The sequence below is a fragment of the Excalfactoria chinensis genome, chromosome 25 (genome assembly GCF_039878825.1).
Source record: "Excalfactoria chinensis isolate bCotChi1 chromosome 25, bCotChi1.hap2, whole genome shotgun sequence".
NCBI classification, from domain to species: domain Eukaryota; kingdom Metazoa; phylum Chordata; class Aves; order Galliformes; family Phasianidae; genus Excalfactoria; species Excalfactoria chinensis.
In genome coordinates, this window is record NC_092849.1 from 592,449 (window position 1) to 612,403 (window position 19,955).

The following is a 19,955-nucleotide window of genomic DNA, read 5'->3' on the forward strand; positions in this document are numbered from 1 at the left end:
TATGGGCTGAGGATAACGCACTTAGCAGCCCGTCCTAATGCCACCTGAGCTGGGAGGGGACGCAGCTCCAAGGGCAGGAGCTGCCCAGGGGCACGGCAATGGGCACAGCACAGCCCCGACACATCCCCAGGGTTCCCAACACGGCCCCAACCCCATCCACACACATGAGGCAGAATCAGGCCCTACCCAGGGGATTTATCCCTTCGCCACCCTTAAAAACAGCATGAAACATTTCAAGAGTGATAAACACCATTTTTACTCAGGCGATGAAACATGGGGGAGAAAAATATATATATATATTAGTAATCATCATAATAATCTCCTTTGTGTGAGTATAACTCTTACAAATATTTACCTGACATATAAAAGGGAAATTACTGTACGTACAAAATCAATGCTGATGGCAGCGATGTACGGTGTACAAAGTGAGCCTGGTAGTAGTCAGCACAAAGAGGGGGGGGGGAGGATGGAGGGATGTGGTGGAAGCAGAGAGCAGTCAGGGTGGGCACTCATTGGCACTTCACTGCAGACAAAAGATCGACGGGCAAACTCACACACAGCAACACTGCGTTCATGGGCACTCTGCTGCTGAAAGGGACACATCAGTGCTGCTGCTGCAGGAAAGGTGGCCACAGCTGTGCTGCAGCATTGGCTTCTTGCACAGGGGATGCAGCAGTCTTGCCCATGTGAACTTAAAATACGCCTTCTGTTATAGAGAACTATGGCTGGTATGTATATATTTATATATATGCAACTATAACCATATTATAGTTAATAAATCATTCCTTAGGAATCTTTGCCCAGACTGTTACGTGCATGCTGAGAGGCACAGAAATGCAACAGCACGCGGGTGGTGGAGGCAGCAGCAGTGTGGACAGCAGGAGCAGAGCAGTGTGAGGATGCTGCCACATCGCATCACTGCTGCAGGTACAGCTCTGCCTTCCACACAGCTCTGTGCTGCAGGAAGACCGCAGCACTCAGTGTGCTCCGTGTGGTTCTGGGAAGGTGCTGAGCAATGCGTGCATCACAAGGATTTGATCTCACCGTGCTGGCATCACTCCTGTGCTGCCACCACTGCCCTACAGCCATGCTGGGGCTGGGAGGGCTGCTGTGGAGCTCAACACATGGGAGAAGAAGGGAAAAGAGTGGCGCCAGGCTGCAGCCATCACGGTGCTGGTGAGGGGAGCTGTGCTGCAGCAGGCTGTGGTTGGCAGTGTGACACCCCAGCAAAGGAAAGAGGGGGGAAAAAAAGGGATTTTTCCTTTCTGTCAGCTGTGCAAAAAGGTGAACGTTCAACACAACACTGCAGGTGCACAGCATCAGCCATCAGCCCCTTTGCTGGGTCAGTGGGAGCAGGTGGGGACCCTGCGTGTGCCCGAGCTTTGTGTATATATAATAAATCCTTTCTATAGATAACTAATAAAATATATCTCCGGTGTATGGCTCTGCTTTAACAGATGTCTGCACTGCATGCGGAACGCAGGGGTTAGAAAATAGAAGGAAAACAGCTCAATTCTTTTACAAAAAAGGTAGCAGCAAAAAGGTTTGCTAAGGTTTGAGCTAGGCTAGGTAGGAAACAGTCCAACAGCATTTATTTCCCTTATCTGACACCTCAGGGCTGCCTGTGTGTGGTGAGGGAAGGAGCCTCAGCCTTTCTGCTGGGCTCCAAAAGCAGCAGGCAGCCTGCATGGAAATGCTGCCTGGATCTGCCTTTCCCTGTAAAGGCCAGCTTTGTTTGCTTCCCTCATTATGCAGTGCTGCAGGGGGATTGGAGATAGCAGTGCAAGATCCAGAGAGTGACTGCTGCTCTGTGCCTTGCTGTGCTGAGTGGAGAAAGGAGCTCCAAGCAGGGCTCCTTCCTTGGCACTCCAAACAACACCCCAGGAGTGCCCTTGGGGCTGTGCCACGCAGCACGTGAGGACAGTGACAGCACATGGGGATGGCCACCTTCACACCTGCGGTGCAGCAGCCACACATGTGCTTTCTGCAGGGTCGCTCTGGGGTAATAATAAGGCAAAGTGCTCGAAGGTAGGAGAAAAGCAGCCGGGTGTGGAGCGCTGGGGTGGTGAGTTCAGTCTGCCCTGCCCAGCTTTGCAATCAGCTCATCGCAGATCTTGGTCAGCTCCTCGATCTCCTGGTTCTGGAAAGGAAGCAGCCCCTGAGGACCTGGTGGTACATCCCTCCTCATCCCCTGATCACCCCATTCCCCTGACCCTCGGAGCACTTTCTGACTCCAAAACAGAGAGAACAGCTCCAGCATCAGCAGGGCACCGATGTGGAAGCACCGAGCATCCCCAGTGTGCTGGCAGTGGGCGTTACCTTCTGCTGCAGGGCTCTCTCCAGGGACTCCACCTTCATCTGCTCCTTTCTCAGCCCTGCATGCAGAGCTGCGCTCTCTGCTTTGGCCTTGGTGCGCACCTGGGCGATCTCCTCGTTGGCTCTGCATGGGGAGAGATGGGGCCACAGTTATGGGGTGGGAGCTCTGTAGTAATGATGTTGGGTCATGCTGTGCCAGCAGAGCCCAGCTCCCGCATGCTGCAATGCATCAGAGGTGGTTTTCCTACTGCTGTATGGAGGTGACTGCTCATTATTCATCTGCTGCCCATCCTCCTGCACCTCACAGCTCTTACTTGTCCAACTTCTCCTCCGCGTGGACCTTCAGGGCCTGGTATCGCTGCTCCTCTTGCTTGACACGGTTTAAATAGTCCTGAGCACATTTCTTCAGAGCTTCTTCATTCTGGAAAACAAAGTACACCCATCTGCACTGGGACCAAGCACAGCATGCTGCTCTGATAGGATGATCTGCATGGGACAGGGTGATGGCAATGCACAGCCCCTCTGCCCCACAGCCACAGGGATGGGGGAGGACACCGGGATCAGGACCTTCTTAAAACCTTCCAGGACGCCCTTCAGGTTTTCATATCTCCTGAAGAGATCCGATAGGGACCTCTCCACAGAGTTGAGGTCTGCCAGCGCCTGGTCCTTCTCCATGGTGAGCTGCTGCAGGTTCTTTTGGGAGGTCATATTTGTCCTCTGCTCATCCTCTGTGAGGGGAACAAACAGGGATGTGGTGACTGAGCACAGACAGCATTGCCCTGCCCTGCAGCACTGCAACCTCACCTATCATCTGGGCAATGGTCTTTTCATACTCAGCCACAATTTTCCTGCAAAAAAGAAAAAAAAAAAAGAAAAATAAGATAACAAAAGCAGGTAGGAAGCAGCAGTTCCTGCAGGCACACACCCACAGCTCTGCTCCAGCATGCAGCCCTGGGCCCCAGTGCTGCAACAGCCTGGGCACCCCCTGCTGCTGCTCCCAGATCCCCTCCATCCGCAGCTAATGGGATTTCATCCCCACAACAAACAAACTGCAGGCTCAACACAGCGCAGGCACAAAGCAGACAAGCCTCTCAATGCGTCCCACCCCAGTGAAGCAGAACTGTGTCATCCCATTACGGCCCCACAGCCAACCAGGGGGAACATGAGCACAGCATCCCACTGGGCAGGGGTCCCACCTCATCTCCAGGACCTCCTGACGACTCTCCTCGTACTTCTTCTTCCACTCATTGGCTTCGATCTCCTTTGTGATTATCTGGGGAGCAGCAGAACGAGACCTTGGCTGTGCTCTACCATCATGCCCACCTCCACCCCTCCATTGCAGAGCAGGACAGGGCAGCCCCCACTGTTACCTCCTCCCGGATGAGTGTGAGCACGGCCGCCTTCTCCGAGGCGTTCAGGCAGATGCTGTCCAGGGGGCTGTCACTTCTGCTGCCACTGGTGATGGCTGTGGGGGGTTTGTCTGCCAGGCACAGCGTGGGATGGCCCTGCAGGGGAATCACCCAGCTGGCTGTTGTCCTTTGCTCATCTTTTCTCCTTGGTTCCCACATTTGGGGTCACCACCTCACTGCCCCTGGGCCTGCACCCCAAAGAAGAGGCAGAGCAGGAGGGGCAGACCCAGCTGTGAGTTGAGCTGTGCTCCCATCCTATGTCACTTTGCTTTGCTCTGTGCTCAGCTCTAGAATAGCTAGGTCTGCACCATGGGGGTGGGCGCTGGGGTAGTGGGGGTTCTGCAGGTGAATGTCCCCAGCAAAGCACTCCTGCACCAAACAGCTCAGGCAGCCTCTTCCTCCCTTCACTGTCTCTGCAGCAGTGCAGCCCCTCACAGCTATCTCCTTGGAAACAGGCTGTGAGGCCATAAATAGCAGTGCTGGGAGAAGGCAGCCTGGTTCTGCAGTGTTTTGGAAACAAAAGCATTTCTCTCTCCTCTCCTCTCCTCTCCTCTCCTCTCCTCTCCTCTCCTCTCCTCTCCTCTCCTCTCCTCTCCTCTCCTCTCCTCTCCTCTCCTCTCCTCTCCTCTCCTCTCCTCTCCTCTCCTCTCCTCTCCTCTCCTCTCCTCTCCTCTCCTCTCCTCTCCTCTCCTCTCCTCTCCTCTCCTCTCCTCTCCTCCTGCCTGGATCCACCCATGATGGAGCTTTGGCAACCACTTTGGACACAGCCCCAGGTCCAGGTAGCCTCAGCCCTCAGCAACCTCCTGCAGCACCATGCAAAGCAACTGTGTAGCTCTGCCTTCCCCACACCTTGGGCAGCCTCAGCAGCACCAAACACAAGGTTCACTTTGTCCAGTGTCCTTGTGGGGCTTAGTGCAGTTAAATCTGTCTCAGAGGTGCTGATTTTGCTGATGTTGCTAATCTCGTTGTCACCTGCTTGTCAGCTCTGGATAGAGGCAGCTCTGCTGGCACAGACCCCCCCACACACCACCATCAGCCCCACAACCATTCAGCAGCCCCAGCAGAGCCACCCCAAGGTGACTGTGGGCAGACAAGGGGAAGGAAGCATCACTCACAGGGAAGGCAACAGATCCATCCTTGTCCGTATGCTTGGAGAGCTCCTTCTCAAAGCCTGGAGACAGAGAAATAAAACGTTTTACCTGCTAGAAAATGAGACGTTGACAGCACATGTAGCTTCACTGGGATGCAGAGGTGTCCAGCTGAGTGCATGGCCTGAGCAAACTTGGGTAGGCTTTCTACCCTTCTCCTGCCCTTGAGGGAAGGATACATCCCACATCCCAGCTGCAGCTGCAGCCAACACTCCCCTCTGGTGGCAGCCCAGCCTCTGCTTGTTCCCACAGCTGCCACACCAGTGATGCTGAGGGAGCAGAGATGCCCAGAGATCGGCAGCCTCCCCTATAGCCTCCCCTATAAGACAAAGTGCTCTCTCAGAGCTCTGCAGCTCTGAGCAGCATTCAGGGGAACTGATTAATGACCAGCTGCAATGACCCTCCATGCGGCCATTTCTGCTGCTTGCACCTATAACTCGCTATCGATTAAGTGCCACATTGCCTGGCTTTTAATTATGTTTTAATATGTTGGTCACAGCAGATAATCACATAGGAGACAGACAGCAGGAGCAGCAGTGTGGCCTTCAGCAGTGACCTGGAGCTCTCTATTAGCAGGCAGCGTGTGCCGGCAGCTATCCTGGCACAGGGTGCACAAGGAGCAAAAGCAGAGCAGGATGGAAGCTTTCAGTAACAGCCCTGACTTTGTGTTTTCATTACTGAGGTCAATGCATTTTGGGAGGAGCTGGGATGCTGGGCTCAGCAAGGCAGGGAAGGGGCTGTGGGGTATTCTAAAGCCAGGATGCTCCAGGCTGAAGATAAAGAGCACACTGATTTTTCCATAATGAAAGCAATGTAGACAAGCAATAAATGGCACAGGCACAACCAGGGGCAGTGGGGATGCTCCCTACCTGCCTCCATGCCAGGCTTCACCGCTGGCACGGGGACATTGGAGCACTCGAAGTACTCCAGGTCATCCTCAGGTTCTCCCTTCTTCTCCAGCCCGGCTGCTTTCTGTGTGCAGGAGGTGGATGCCAACTTCTCCTCATCGGTGGCGCGTCCATCCCGAGTGGCAACGTCTGGGATTTCTGAGATCAACGTTCCCTCATCCTGTGGGATCAAGGCGTGCAGGTTAGCAGAGCAGAGCTGAGCTGCAGGGATCAGAGCTGGGCTGTACAGATGGGCAGTGGAGGCTCAGCACCCCCTGCTTGCTCCCACCCACCTGAGCACAACCATCCAGCACCAGCGCCGGCGTTTCGTACTGCTTCACCTTGCAGCCACTCCTGCAGACAGAGGGAAATGGACACATTAACCTGGTGCTCATGAGGGCCAAGGAGGGGACAGCAGAGGTGTGTGAGGGACAGCCCAAGCGAGGGGAGGCAGCCCCAGCACCAGCATTGCACCCACAGCAAAACCACTCACCAGTGAGGTACTGGAGGGCCAGAGTGAGTTCTAGAAGGAGCAGAAGGAACAAGCAAACAAAACACACAGCTACAGAGAGATCGGGTTTGTCTTTGAGATGTTTATTGCTATTGGAGGGAAGGAGCACAGAAAGCACGCAAGGTGCTGACGGCGAGAAAGGACGGGACGAAAGGTTCCCCTGCTGCATCTGGCCTTGCATGTCCAGTGCAATGGTATCACATCTGAGTGCACACTGATTGTCTGCAGAAAGGGCACTTGCAGGTGATCCTGTGCCCAACAAAGCCCCGTGCTGCCCTGTCCCAGCCCACATAGCAGCACCCACATCCCTGTGGGTCCGAGCAGCTGGGCAGAGCCCTGCTGTGCTCACAGGACAGCACTGCTGTGTGTTGAGTGCTGCAAACACTGTCTGGAGGAGGAAAGCCTTGAGGAGGGCTGAAGGCTGAGTTCAGGTCGCTCCTGCAGTGATACATGGCTGGTGCTTCTTCCAGGGGCTTCACCCCACATTCCCAAATGCCCCATTCCAGTGGCTGGGCAGGACTGCAGACACAGCCCCAACCCAAAGTGTGGTGCTGCTGTCCTGAATTAGCTGCAGGCAGTGCATGGATGCTCGCAGAGCCCCAAGAGGAGGGTGCACGCAGCACCAGGTCCGTGCCACCAAAACCAGCATTGACGTGATGTGTGGGGGCACATTTCCAGCCCCACACTAGAGCTGCAGCCATGCAAAGGTCAGAGCAGATTTGCAGCAGCCCTTGGGTTGAGAAATCCCATCCCTGCCTGCTTCAACCCACCCATGCTCCAGCAGAGCATGAGCAATGTGGCATGGAACATCTGCAGGCTGCCACGCACAACTGAATCAGATAAAGTTCACCCTTGGCTCTATTTTTTAATAGCACACCTAAATGCAACCAGTTAACCTGCAGCTCCCTGCCCTGCACGACCTCCTGGGATGCTGTTACCACACACTGCTTGGTACCTTTGACCTCCCCCAGTGCCAAGACAGCAACTCTGTAACTCAAGAGGATGGGGCCAAGCAGCCACTGCTTAAAACCACGCTGCAAAAAAGGCCCATCAGTCTGCAGCTGAGACACAGATGTCCGTGCTTGAGCCAAGCTCTCGTGCATATGGCAGCCAGCACTAAGCAGAACAAGAAGGGCATTCGGGCAGATGACATAAGATGAGGGATAAGCCCAGCACGCTGTGGGTGCCCTCACACAAGACAGTGACAGCCCAGGGACCGTCTCCAGCTGCTGCTTCCCAGCCTGCCCCTCTGCAGCAGCTGCTTCTCTGGGGTTTGCCATGGGGAAGGGTAAAGGACACCCCTTTTGGGGCTGAAATCTCCCTGTAAGGAGCTGGAAGGCTGGCTCTCACAGTGCTGTCATTACTTATACACCATCAGAATGCACGGCGGGTCGGCATGCTGCTTCAGCAAGCAGGGGCACAGCCTGCAGTGCAGCTCACGGCTGCAGCACCCGCAGGGCAAAGCTGCACGGGATGGGGTCCATGCCATGGAGACAGGTGGGCCAACACACACCCAGAGATCAGAAGCAAAGGGAAAGAGGAAAGAAAGGCAGAAGAGAGTACTTACAACAGAAAACAGAGAAATTTCACTTGTTCAGTAGTCCTGAGGCACCCAAGAATAGACAGGAAAGAAAGACAGACAGATGGAGAGAAGAAAAGCGTGTGAAAAGACCTGAGTATTGCTCTCATCTGGAGAAACACACTGAGTCACACAGCTCAGGCTCTGGGGGAGCAGCACACAGATAAGGGATTCTGCATTTGCTATTAGCAGAGGTGGGATGAGACCGAGCACTGCCCCAGCTCCTGGGATAACACAGAAGGGCTGAGACCTTCCAGCTGCTTCCACCCAGGGTCACACAGCAAAGCAGACCCTGCAGGAGTCTGCATCATTCTTTGCATGGCATTGCTAAGAGGAAGATACCCCCCCAGCACCCCCCCCACACACACACTACCCTTGGCTCTACACTCCAGGTGCCGTCTGCCATCTGTAAAGCCACCACAGCTCTCCCACTGGAGTTCCCATCTGCAGAGTGACAGCTTGGTTTCTTCTTACTGTCAAACCAGCCACAGCCTCAGTGCTTCTAAAATCTCCCCTTTTAAGCTGATTTCCTCTTTCTGCTTCCAACTGGTTCCAATCACCAGCACTGAGTGCAAGAGTGCTGGAAGGACCCAATAGTGGCTGGGCAATTCCTCCCTCTCACAGTCATCCCTCTGCCCCACTGCATGCCCAGAGACCCACAGAGGGCACACAGAGCCAGCCCTGTCCCAGCAGCTGCTACTTCACATCTGACAGCCTCAAGAGCTGAGATCCAGGCCAAGACAGCACTGCCCAGACATGGTTTGTAGGACGTCTGTGATAGGAAATAGTGAGGTTTGTGATTAAATCTACTCCCTGAGGAGGAAGGCAATGCTGCCTGCAGCCCCAACAGGCATTACAAAACATCACCACTTACAGGAGGGTTTTAAATAGCACACCTCAGGAACTACAACTGCACAAATTCCTGCATGCTCTGGAATAGTTTGGGAAGGGACAAGGTCCCACCACCTGTGCAATGCCATAGAAGTAACAACCATCCACCTGTAAACCTCCATCCTCTCCCCCGCTGCAAAAAGGGAAGCTCAACAGCAGTGCACAAATGTCCCAGCAGTGTCTGAGCACTGCTCTGTGCACCCATCCAGCTCATCCCATCCACTCCTGGGTGGGCAGCAGGATTGAGGTGGCGCATTGCAACAAGTTGGGCACAGAGGAACATGGCAGCCCCAGGCATGGGAGGAAGGGGCTGGCTGTGCTCCACACTCACGTTATCAGACGCGATTTGGCCTTCTGTGGGGAGCCTCTGCTCTTTCCCAGCTCATCCTCCAGCGTCTGGGACTCCAGGATCTCATTCAGGCTGTTGTCGGCTGCGGGGCAGCAGTCAGTGGTACTGGTGAGGGTCTTGGTGGGCTTAAAGGGATCCACGGAGTCAAAGTTATTGGGGTCGAACTGGTAAGAGCCTTTGGGGAGGGCAGGCGAGTGCTGCAGTGCTGAGTTACTGCCAAAGGGGCCAAGCTCGGGGTTGTCCCACGGTGCAGGGGAGGCCCTGGGGGAGCCCTGGGGACCTTTCTCTGTGTTCTCCATGGGCCTCCTGTGCCTCTTGGGAGTCAGCTTGCTGGCTGGGATCCTGCTGGCCTTCCTTGGTGAGGCTCTCCGTGTGTCCACACCATCCCCACCTTCTGTGGCATCGACTTCAGCTTTTGGGAGCTGCCCTGGGGGCTGGGGGGCTGGGTCCTCCCCATGCTCACTCAGTGGAAGGCAATGGGAGGCTGGTGGGCAGCTCTGCTGCATGCAGAGCTCTGCCACGACAGAACTGTCTGCCTTATGCTGCTCAGGGTCTGAGGCCAGGGGCACTGAGGGCTCCATGCAGGGGGCAGGCTCTGTGCTTTCCCCTCCTTTGCTCTCTTGGGAAGGCAGTTTTCCATTCTGGAGCTGACAAGGTGAGCTCTCCTGTGCCAGAGCATCCCCTTCTGGCTCTGTCAGCCCCACTTCGGCGTCAGCCTTGCCCCCTCCCGACATGACCCTCTCACACCCTGCTGTGCCCACATGGGGCGCCGGTGGCCGGGCTTCAGCTGGAGTCTGCGTCACAGCCGGGTCTTCGGGGCCACTTTCGGTCCCCATGTTGGATAGAGGGGCCCCATCCTCGGGCTGAGCCTCCTCTTCGGGGCGCTGCTCCCCTCCCTGCAGCTCCCCATGGCCACTGAGCCCTGCAAAGAGAAAGCAGCGCATCAGAGCCTGCCTCCTGCTCCCCACTCACCCCCTGCCCCAGGACTGCATTCTATGGGAGTGCCCTCCCATGCTGCCAGGATCCCTGCTGAACTCTGGCTTCAAGAACTTTAAAACTCAAAGCTCGTGAACGCAGTGCAGGGAATTGTGTGTACAGCAGAGGGTGTAAAGCAGGGGAGCCCCGTGGGAGGCACTGTGCTGTGCTGCACCGTGCCAGCAGACATTATACCACCAACATCTCCATTTATGTCCTTCCCCTCCCCACCGCCTGCTCCCACCCAGAGTGCCACCAGCTCCAGAGGGGCTTCGTAATGCCAATGCCATTGAATGGTCAGGACCAACTGCAGAGCACAGACCATCCCACCAGAGTACCCCCACCATTACCAGACACACGGCTGTCATGGGGTGAAACACTGACTGTGCACAGCAGCTGCACAAGGTTGGTGCTCCTGCTCACAAAATGTCGCTGCAGTGCATCAGTGTGATGGAGAGCACAAGCTGTGCATGCAAGCAGTACTGGGGGCAGGAGGGAGCTGAGCAGAGCCTGGGAGCACGGGGTGGGATGGAAGGGAGGGAGCTGCCCTCCAGAACTCAACATGGCAGGCAGTGTGGGGCTGCATCCCCGCAGAGATCCCACCCAGCACCGCTCTGCTGCCAGAGTTCCTTAATCACAAATCCCGCTCCATGACTTAATCACTATTACTCCAATCCCTTCCTCTAAATCCTTTTACTGTTTAATCTTTTCGTTGCTGTCAGGGGATGGGGAAGCTCCTTATCCACCGGGGCATCCTGAAAGCTACACCCAGAGCCAGCACAGGAGAACAGCCAACATCACCCCTGCAGCTCAGGGGCATCTGAACGAGGCACGGGCTGGCAGCAAAGGAGAGCCAACGTGGGCGAGTCCAGAACATGCAGCCAGCAGCCCTGACTCAGCTGACGGCTGGTGGTTTGCACCATTGATCTCCGGGGATGCTAAAAGCCATGGGAATGAATCACGAGGGGCCGTGTGCTCCCTGAGACTGCAGACAGCTCCGTCCGGATGGATGCTGCCGCGCTGCCCCACAGAACGCATCGGTGAACACAAACCCAGTACAAATGTACTTGGAGTGCAGCCAGAAAGCACTCTGAGAGCCCTGCCAGGCCCTCCCACCCTAAAACCTCCCCCACAGACCTGTAGGAACACTGCACCACGCTCGCTGTGCTGCTCCCGATGTTTTAACCTCACCGAGACACCCCTGGGCAGAAGCGCAGACTTCAAAGCAGGGGCAGAAGGCGCCCTTTAAAGGCACTGCACGTTCCCATCAGGTTCTCACAGACGGGGCTCATCCTGGTTTCCAGCCCTAGCAGTAATTTACGTCTTGAATAACAAACGGCAGAGAAAACCACCTCTCCCCATTCCTGCGGGTGTCCTCAGGGCGGGGAGAGGAGGGACGCAGCCATCGCTCAGAGCTGTGGCCGTGAGCCCAAAGCAGAGCAGCTCCACGCGGTGCAACTCCGCGGAGCACTGCGGTGCCTTCCCAGCCCCGTGCAATGCCTCTGTGGGCTCTGCGTGCAGCACCAGGCACTGCGCGGCTCTGGCAGCGCTATGCAGTGACCATGGAGATCTTACACTCTCTGATGAAAAATGCACGGGGAGAGCAGTTACAGCTGCTTTGTGCACGGTGACATTTGGCTGTGTCTATCCGCAGCGCTGAGCAAAGCGGCAGAACCCAGCAGCCCCCTCCATCCCACGCTGCGATCCTCCACCGCCTCGCACTGCGCGCAGCCCTGGGATCGCCCCTCGCTTTGTGCACGGATGAGTCACGCATCCCTCCCTCGGCTGAGCACAGGATATCTGGGCTGTGCGTTACGTCGCTTAACGGCCTCTTTCCTCTTTCGGCTTTCCGCTTTTTCTTTTGCAGACATTGGGCTATTTTTAAATCCTTTCTGTTAAGAATTAGCATACCGGCAAACGAGCAGCAGCACACCGGATAACACGTGCCCTGCACCAGGGGAACAGCCGCGCAGGCTGACAGCGCTGCTTTGCACTAACAGTGCTCCATATTTGCTGCTTCTGCTCATTTCCTTGCACAGAAAATCCCCTCCTGGCAGATGACTGAAGAGAACTTCAGGACAGAATCGCGGCCTCCACCATGTGAGGCAACGGGAGAAGGGCTGCTCAGGGATCCTGAATGGATGTAAAGCTAAATCTACTCCTCCCCAGGGTGATGGTGCCAGCTGAATACTTGTCCCTCTCTGCAGGGCAGAGCAGATCTCCTCTGGGTTTGCAGCAGAGCATCACCCTCAGCCCCACAGCACTGCAGCCATTGTGCATGGAACAGGGACCAGCACAAACACAGTCAGCACAGCAGCACCCTGAGGTCCACAGCAACGCACAGCAGCTTTCACAGAAATGACCCAGACACCTGCAAGGGGAATTTCCTAAGAAAGCCTTCATCTTTCCTCCTTAGACATTATCCTCCAAACTAAAGATGCCTCGATCCCTTCTTAAAGGGAAGGATTACTCTGAGAGCTGAGATTACCAGAAGCACAAACCAGACGCTCTCTCCATCAAGGCAAAGGAACCTCTTCTTGGGGATGCACTCAAGACCAAGTGAGGAGTGGGCACACCTCTGCAGCCCAGCTGAGCAGCCTACTCCAGCCTGCTGCTGCAAGCCCAGCAGTGCAAGCCACAGAGCAGCAGCAGGGGGGCAGCTGGGAGAGAGCAGAGAGTGGTTGAGACATCAATCCATCACCCCGAGGCACATCCTCGGTGCTCCCAAATGCAGAGCCACACATCCCTGCTGCCTATCTCAGCATGGGGACACAGCAGGGTGTGACCGGCGGTTACAACACGGCCCGATGATAATTTTGCACTGCACAGGCATGAGCCAAGGGGGGCTGAGCCAACTCCTCCAAGCCTGCAGTGTCACCCCTTCCCTACCAGCAGGATGCAGTAAATTCAGTGTTTAACCCACACTAGGGAACAGCAGAGCGCACACAGCCCCAAGTGCTGGCATTTGAACCATCCAGGCCATTAACCACAAAAAATGTGGCAAGCATTATTCAAACCAAGAGACTTCTCCTTGACCCCACCCTGCTTTTCTGCATTCGGAGCAGAAAGCCACGAGCCAGAGGTGTGCTCTCTCCTTACCTCGGGTCCCGGCCTCGGGCTGCAGCTCGCTGGGCTCCTTTAGTGGTGAGCAGGTCGGTGTTTCTGCTTCGGGGGTCTCATAATTACCTTCGGAGTCCGAGCTGCCGAGGGGGGGGAAAAGAGTGAGGAATTACCACTTTCAAGGCTAGCTGGGAATCGCTGCCTACACATCCAGCCAGAACGGCTCCTGCGGCTGCCACGCTCCTGTCCAGCAGGGCCACGCTAGCAAACGGAAAAGGGAGAGCAAGTAAAACAACACTGAGATCATCCCCTGTGCACCCTTGTACCCCAGTATTGCCTTCATCGGGTCACCCCAAGCAGCCACCACTGACCTCTAAGAATACAGCAATACAGACGTATCTTCCCTATGGCTTCGGGGCTGCTCTGGAGTGTATCTGGGAAGGCTTGGTGCACACACCAGCACCTCGACACACACAGCAGTACCTCGACACACACACCGGCACCTTAGTTGGGAGCACGGCACACACCATTCTCGAGAAGCTCCGGCTCAGCCATGCGCTCCATCCCCTCCTCCCACAACCCGCTCCCGAAGCAGCGATGCCGGCTGCGGACCGAGATGATGCGAGGCAGCGAGCGTAGCTTAGGAACCGGAGGGGAGCGGGGGATCGGGAGCCGCCGGCCCCGCATGCACACGCACACACCCGCGGCCGCCCGTCCCCGGGGCGCGGTGTACTTGCCTGAAGCCCGGCGATTTGATCTCCTCCTCCGCGTCTCCCCCGACCCCTCCATCCTCCCCGTCGGGGCCGCCCCCTCCGCGCACCGCCGACCACGTCCACCTGGCCCACTGCACCGGCGAGAGCAGCTGCCAGGCGCTGAACGCCATCGCCGCTCCCCGCCGGGCTCAGTGCGGCCGCGCCGGCCCGGCCCCCGCCGCCGCCGCCTCCCGCATCTCCGCCGCCGCCCGGCTCGGGGCCCTCCCCGGACCGTACTACTGCCGCAGGGAGAGCGGCCGCCTCCGCCCCGCCGCCTCGCACCCCCCCCCGGCAGAGCCGACCGAGGGAACAGCCCTGGCGGGGGGAAGAACCGGAGCTCCGCCGCCGCCCGCCCCACTGGGGGAAGGAGGAAGCGGTTGGTTCCCTGCCGTGCTCCCACCCCAACCCCGACCCGCCCGTGGCTGCGGCGATGGGGGGAGGTGGGCATCGCTCGGTATTCCCAGCTTGGTTTCCCGGCACCCTGCGGGCATTCGGGATGCGGAGATTCGGGGTGTTCCGCCAAGGGAACCCCCCCCCCCCATCTCCCCTGCGGAGGGCAGGGAGCCGTGAAACCGCTCAGTTCCCCGCTTTACCGGCGCTGCACCTGCCCTTAGCTCGGCGGCTTCGGCCGAGGTACCAAATTCCCCCCTGGCGCTTATCCCATCGGCAGAGGGGGTCGGGCGGGGGGGAACAGCTACCCAGGGTGCTGGGAACACGGGGATGGACGGCAGAAGGGAGGGAAACACCTGCCCTCCTGTATTCCAAAGGAAAAGCCGAGCTGGCCAGCCCTGTCTCGAGGTACATCCTTCCATGGCAGAGAGTTTGTTTATTTGTTTAACTCTTGTTTAAAAATAACAGCAAACAGACCCCGCTGAAAGCAGCTCTGCCTCGCGGGCCTCCCTTGGGAACCTGCACCCTAAGCAGGGTTCTTACTTCCAAACCCGTTCCCTCCCACTCCCTTGGTAGAAAGAGGAGCATAGAGTTACTGCTGCGGCACCCAAAGTGCCTCGGGGAATGGCCGTGGTATGGCAGCAGATCTGTTACAGGTGCTGACACTGCACAGCGGGGCTGTGTGACCCAGGCTGCACACCCTGCACCTCCCCAGGCTGAGCTGGTGAGGAGCAGAGCTGCTGGTTGCACAACCAGCCCGGCCCATTGCAAAGAAGCACAGCCAACCCTCTGTAACCACCCAAAGTGCTCACGGGCCAGGCCAAGACCTCCATTCTATCCTCTGTGAATCATCAGCTCCCAGTGCCAGAAGCGCCCCAGGTGGGCAGGGGATCTGCAACAGGATGGACTGGTCTGGCTGCCTCTGTGCCACCAGCCTCTGTCCAAGGGCCTCATTCCTCACCATGCAGCATTTCAAATAACCACCCCATGGGGAACCTTTCTTTCAGGCTTCCACCCTGTCAAAGAACGGCTCTTACCCCCCTTAAAAACCTTTCCAAATTTCCAAAGCAAAGGTGCTGCCAACCCCACAGCAGCTCTGAGGCAGAGCAGCCACATCCCCAGCCACTGTCTTCCACATCACAGCAACCTGGGGGCAATGAGTCCTGCAAACCTCTGCCCCGTGCAAAGGGTGCTGAGCTGCAAGTGGTCTGTGGTGCTTATCAGAGCTTATCTGCAGAAAAACAAGAGGCTGAAGCAGCAGAACCTCAACATCCTCTTGCCTGCTTTTGTGCCGAGCAGAAACAAGCAGCCACTTCCCCCCCTATCTGAAGTAGCAGGGCTGATTTCTGCAGATGAATTTTACATAACGAGCTCTTCAGCCTGTGAACGGCAGCACGCAGCACTCTGCAGCAGTGCTGGCTGCAGCCTCAGCTCCTCCTCCTCCCTCTCCCCTTCCCATCAGTCACTTCACAGATCGCTGCTGACCCAAAAGACTCCACTGGAGTGACAGCACTGCTGTGCCACAGAGCAGCTCACAGCTGCAGGGATGCCACGGAGCAAACAGAAATGCAAAGGGCAGAGGAGCAGCAGCAGCAGCGGGTGCTTGCAGTGGGAGCACAATGCCTCTGCCACAGGGATCTGCGTCAGCCATGGCACAGATGTGGCTGCTGCAGCACCCACTTGTTGTGTGGGGGACGTGGGAGGAAATCAGCAGCATCCTTCCATTGTGCACCAACACACAGAGCGGGCCCCACTCCCAGCAGCCTCAGAGGAAGGAGCAGGAGTGGGGTCAGCGAGATGACGGCTCATTGGGAGCAGCTAACGAGCAGAGCCTGCTTCCACCTGCTGTCTGCAATGAGCAATACTGAAATCGCCTCCAGTGGCATTTTCCAGCTTGGCGCCCAACCCAGCCTGGCAGCAGCACTGGCTGCAAATCATTTGCTGAGGAGATAACCTGATTGCATCGGTCACAGCCAGCAGATGCATCTCTGCAGGGGATGCTGACCTGCTCCAAACAGAGCTGCCAGCAGCTCCGAGCAGAGTGAGGGGCAGACTGCACACATAGAGCCCGTGTCACTGCTGTCACCCCACCTGGGCTCAGCACTGATTCTTCTTGGCCATCACCTTGTGAAGATGCAAACTTTGGGAATGAGGAAAACTACGCAAAGCTTTGTGGAGCCCAGCAAGGACTGTGCTGCAAACACTGGGGAGGAGGTGGTTTCATAACATGTTCCCTGACCTGTGCAGTGATGCTGAAGAGATCAGTGCTGATGATTCCCATCTGCAGCTCACCTACCCGGGCTGGGAGACCAGCCAAGGAGAGCTTCGTCTCCATCTGCCTAAGTCAGAAAGGGCCCTGGGAAAATGCAGTGGGAGGGAAAAAGAGCAATCAGGGTGCAGCAGCCCCAGGTTTCCGTCCCTGTGACAGTTCCCATCACTCCACATTCCACCAAAATAGCTCTGTAAAAATAGCAGCGAAGGACACAACTGTCACATGTGAGCCTGACAGCACCAGCAGCCCCCCAGCTCCAGCTGTCCTTCCCCACCACGCAGCTGTCAGGCCAATGAGCGCCGGCATTCGGGGCTGCTTTCAAAAGGAGCGATGCAAAAACGAGCACACTGCTTGTCCTGCGTTTTGCAAACAATGGGCAAGGCTTCATCTCCCTGATCCCAGCCGTGTGGACGTGAGCTCAGGCAAAACAATTCAATAGAAACAGCCCTGAAATGTCTGAGTTCCATTTGCCCTTTCAGACCGATGCTGTATGAACACAAGCACCTTCCTTCACCTACTGGCTTTGTCCTATCCACCCTATCAATTCCTTTGCTAAAAATATCCATGCTATGTGGCAAGAATGCTCTTATCAGGGGTTTGTCAGGCTGCTGGATTTTAGTTCAAACTTGGAGATATTGTGAAACCCGGGCAGCATCTCCACATTGCTGTCCATGCACAGAGCACAGCTGCCCTGCCACAACCCAGCACTGCTCCAGTGCACCCCTGGAACAATGCCTTGGGTTTTTTCTGCCTGGGAACACCTCTGACTTAGGAGAACACTACAAGGAAATAACAGGCAGGGCTGCGGAGCAGCAGAGGACAGAACATGCCTGTTTTTCCCTGCTGCAGTTGTTTTCCCACTGTTAATGTTTGCAAACATTCAGAGGAGCAGCAGAGGGCACCTGCTCCATACAGCCCGGCACAGCTCCGGAGCAAAGCAGAGCAGGGCAGGTGCTCCCCACTCACCTGCAGCACTGCGGGCCCTCCGGGGGTCCCCTAGATCCTTCCAGCTGAGCAGAACAGCAGCAAACCTCCCAAGCGCAGTTATTTCTGCACCACGGGGCGGCTCAGTGGGAGCAAACATTCCTGTGTTCCATTAAGTGTTCGGGCTGATTTTAAGATAAGCCTCCCCGGTTTGCCTTTTGAACGCAATCAGCATGCTTTCCTTTTGTTCCCAGCTCCCAAACTCCATCGGTAACTCACAGCACTCCCGGTTACAGCCAGGGACGCTTCCAGCTCCAAACCCCACACCTTGTTTTCTTAACTGCACTCCTGGCTCCTCGCGCTGTGATTTATGCCATGAAACAGGGGTGAGCTGCAGCCCGAGAAAGTCAGTGTGCTGACAACAAACGGGAATCAGCCTGTTTTGTCAGGAACACTGAACGTAGGGCGAGAAGAGGGAAGGGAAAGGAAAGCTTTTCACTCACTCACTCCACTCTCAGTTTCCTCCTGCTCTGCAGTTTCCAACCCAAACTCTACCCCTTAGCACTGCAGTGGGATCCACAGCACCGGGATCGGCCCCGGTCTGGTTCTCTCGCTCCCCCGGTCCCGCACTCACCGGCGCTCGGCGGAGCCGTCCCGCTGTTTCTGGCTCTGAGCCGCCCCCATAGCGGGACCGCAGCTCCGGGTCCTGTGGGGCAGCACCGGGCCGGGCCGGGCCGAGCTACCGCTGCGCTGTGCCGGCCCCGACGGCGTCCCCGCCTCCGCGGGGGAGTGGACGGCACGGCTCCGCTCGGCACCGCACCGCAGGCGGACCCGGAGCGGGCAGCCCGCAGCTGGAGCTGCGGCATCCGACCCGGCGCCGGTGGGAATCCGCCCCACGCGTTTGCTCCGAAAGGGAACGGCTCCTGCCTGCCTGCCTGACTCCTTTTTCTTTCCGTGCAGCCACGCGCTGCTTTTCCGATCTGCCCTCGGCTCTCACAGCCGCGCTCCAAGCTGACAATGCAGCCGGGACCCCAGGGCAGCACTGCTGGGACCCGCAGCTCTCAGCACAGCTCCGTCAGGTCGCACCCACAGCCTGAGCATCCAACGCCCACGGAGTCCTGAGAAAAACTCACATATTCAACCTTTCCTTTTTTTCCCTTAGTGCTCTGGTTTGGGTTGTGCTATTTTTTCAGCAAGAAAAGTGTTGACACCATTGCAAGATTTCACCTTCCTAAAAAAAGAAAGCTATATAAAAAAAAAAACCTTCCTTGGATGAAAACAAAGTCTCCTGACCAGCCTGACCGCCTTGATGCTGGCGTGCCTGGGTTGCAGGAAGGCATCACAGCCCCGTGATGCACACCACATCTTGTCCCCGTAGCCCACAGCAGGTGATGTGCCCCACACTGTGTGCTCGGCTCTGTTGGTTGGCTGCTGACTGAGGGACAGCAGATGGGAATAATCAGCTTTAGGCCAATCCCATGGAAATTTCCATGTTCCTGGGAAGGAGGCATTGCAAGCCCTCGCTGCCACCCCAGGGCAGAATTCCATTGGGGTTTCCGGGGACATTGACTCAGAGCTGTGGCTGTCACATGGCTGTGTTTAAATACTTCCTTGGAGCCTTCCATCCAAACAGCACTGCCCCAAACCCACCCAGAGCTGCAGCACTGGGCTGTGAGCTGCCTGGATCGTGGGTCACCACTTCTTCTGCAGCCCTGGTGCAGGGACGCTGTTCCCCTACCCTCCTCCTCCTGCTGCCGGTCTGAGAGCACAGAGAGCATCAATGAGGTTCCCACAGCAGCAGCCCATCGCCCAGTTTGACGTGCAGCACGAAGTCCGATGTGCCCATGCCGGCACGCAGCATCCCAGGGTGCTCACACAGCTCCTCCTTAGCAACGTAAACAGAGCCAAAACACTGAGCGCATGCAGAGAACGTGGGAGCACCACGAGAGCGGGCAGCAGGGCGTGCTGCCACAAGGGGCTGCTGGGGACCATCTCCACACCACGGCTGCTCGGGGACACCTCGTTCCCTGCTTCCTCCTCCCTCCATCCTTCTGCCAAGCACGCAGCCCTCAGCTCCCTTCTCCTTCCTACCTTTCCAGCACAGATCCGTCCCAGCACCGTCACTCTCTGCCACCTGTCCCGGAGTTCCTCGGAAAGCTGCTGCCTGCAAAAGGAGCACAGAGGAAGGAAGGGGATGGACGGGATGGGGAGGACCAGGCGTCGTCGTCAAGGGACCTCGGCGCACCCTGAGCAAAAGGAAAAAGGATGTTTTGGAATATCTGACGTGCCTTCCCGGAGCAGGGAGAGGAAAGCAGCAGGGCAGGCAGTGCTGGATGAACCATCCATGGCAATGCCGGCACCACAACCCTCCCGCCTGCATCCCGCGCCGGGCCTCACTGCTGTCATGCTGTAAAAATGTGCTCTTGGCTGGAATTTGGCAGTCTGGCCCCTGGCGGGGAGGGAACCTCCCTGCTTACAGAGAACGGGAGCTG

The 19,955-nt window shown here is 56.9% G+C and overlaps 1 protein-coding gene across 6 annotated transcripts; it reads right to left on the reverse strand.

The window, feature by feature from the left end:
• Positions 1-234: 234 nt before the first annotated feature.
• Positions 235-19,621, reverse strand: TACC1 (transforming acidic coiled-coil containing protein 1). Of its 6 annotated transcripts, none has more exons than XM_072356917.1 (14): positions 13,863-14,126; positions 13,165-13,265; positions 9,073-10,012; positions 7,839-7,874; positions 6,054-6,114; positions 5,743-5,941; positions 4,841-4,896; positions 3,687-3,821; positions 3,513-3,589; positions 3,121-3,164; positions 2,884-3,044; positions 2,631-2,737; positions 2,320-2,440; positions 235-2,140 (listed from the first exon to the last, which is right to left on the reverse strand). In XM_072356917.1, the coding sequence occupies exons 1-14, from the start codon at positions 14,006-14,008 to the stop codon at positions 2,072-2,074; spliced, it is 2,253 nt and encodes a 750-aa protein (XP_072213018.1). In that variant the 5' UTR covers positions 14,009-14,126; the 3' UTR covers positions 235-2,071. The 6 variants fall into 6 exon arrangements, with proteins under 6 accessions (XP_072213018.1, XP_072213021.1, XP_072213023.1 ...); XM_072356920.1 differs by lacking the exon at positions 13,863-14,126 and adding an exon at positions 13,497-13,854 and having other exon boundaries at positions 13,165-13,386; XM_072356922.1 differs by lacking the exons at positions 7,839-7,874; positions 13,863-14,126 and adding an exon at positions 19,555-19,621.
• Between the last annotated feature and the right edge of the window lie 334 nt (positions 19,622-19,955).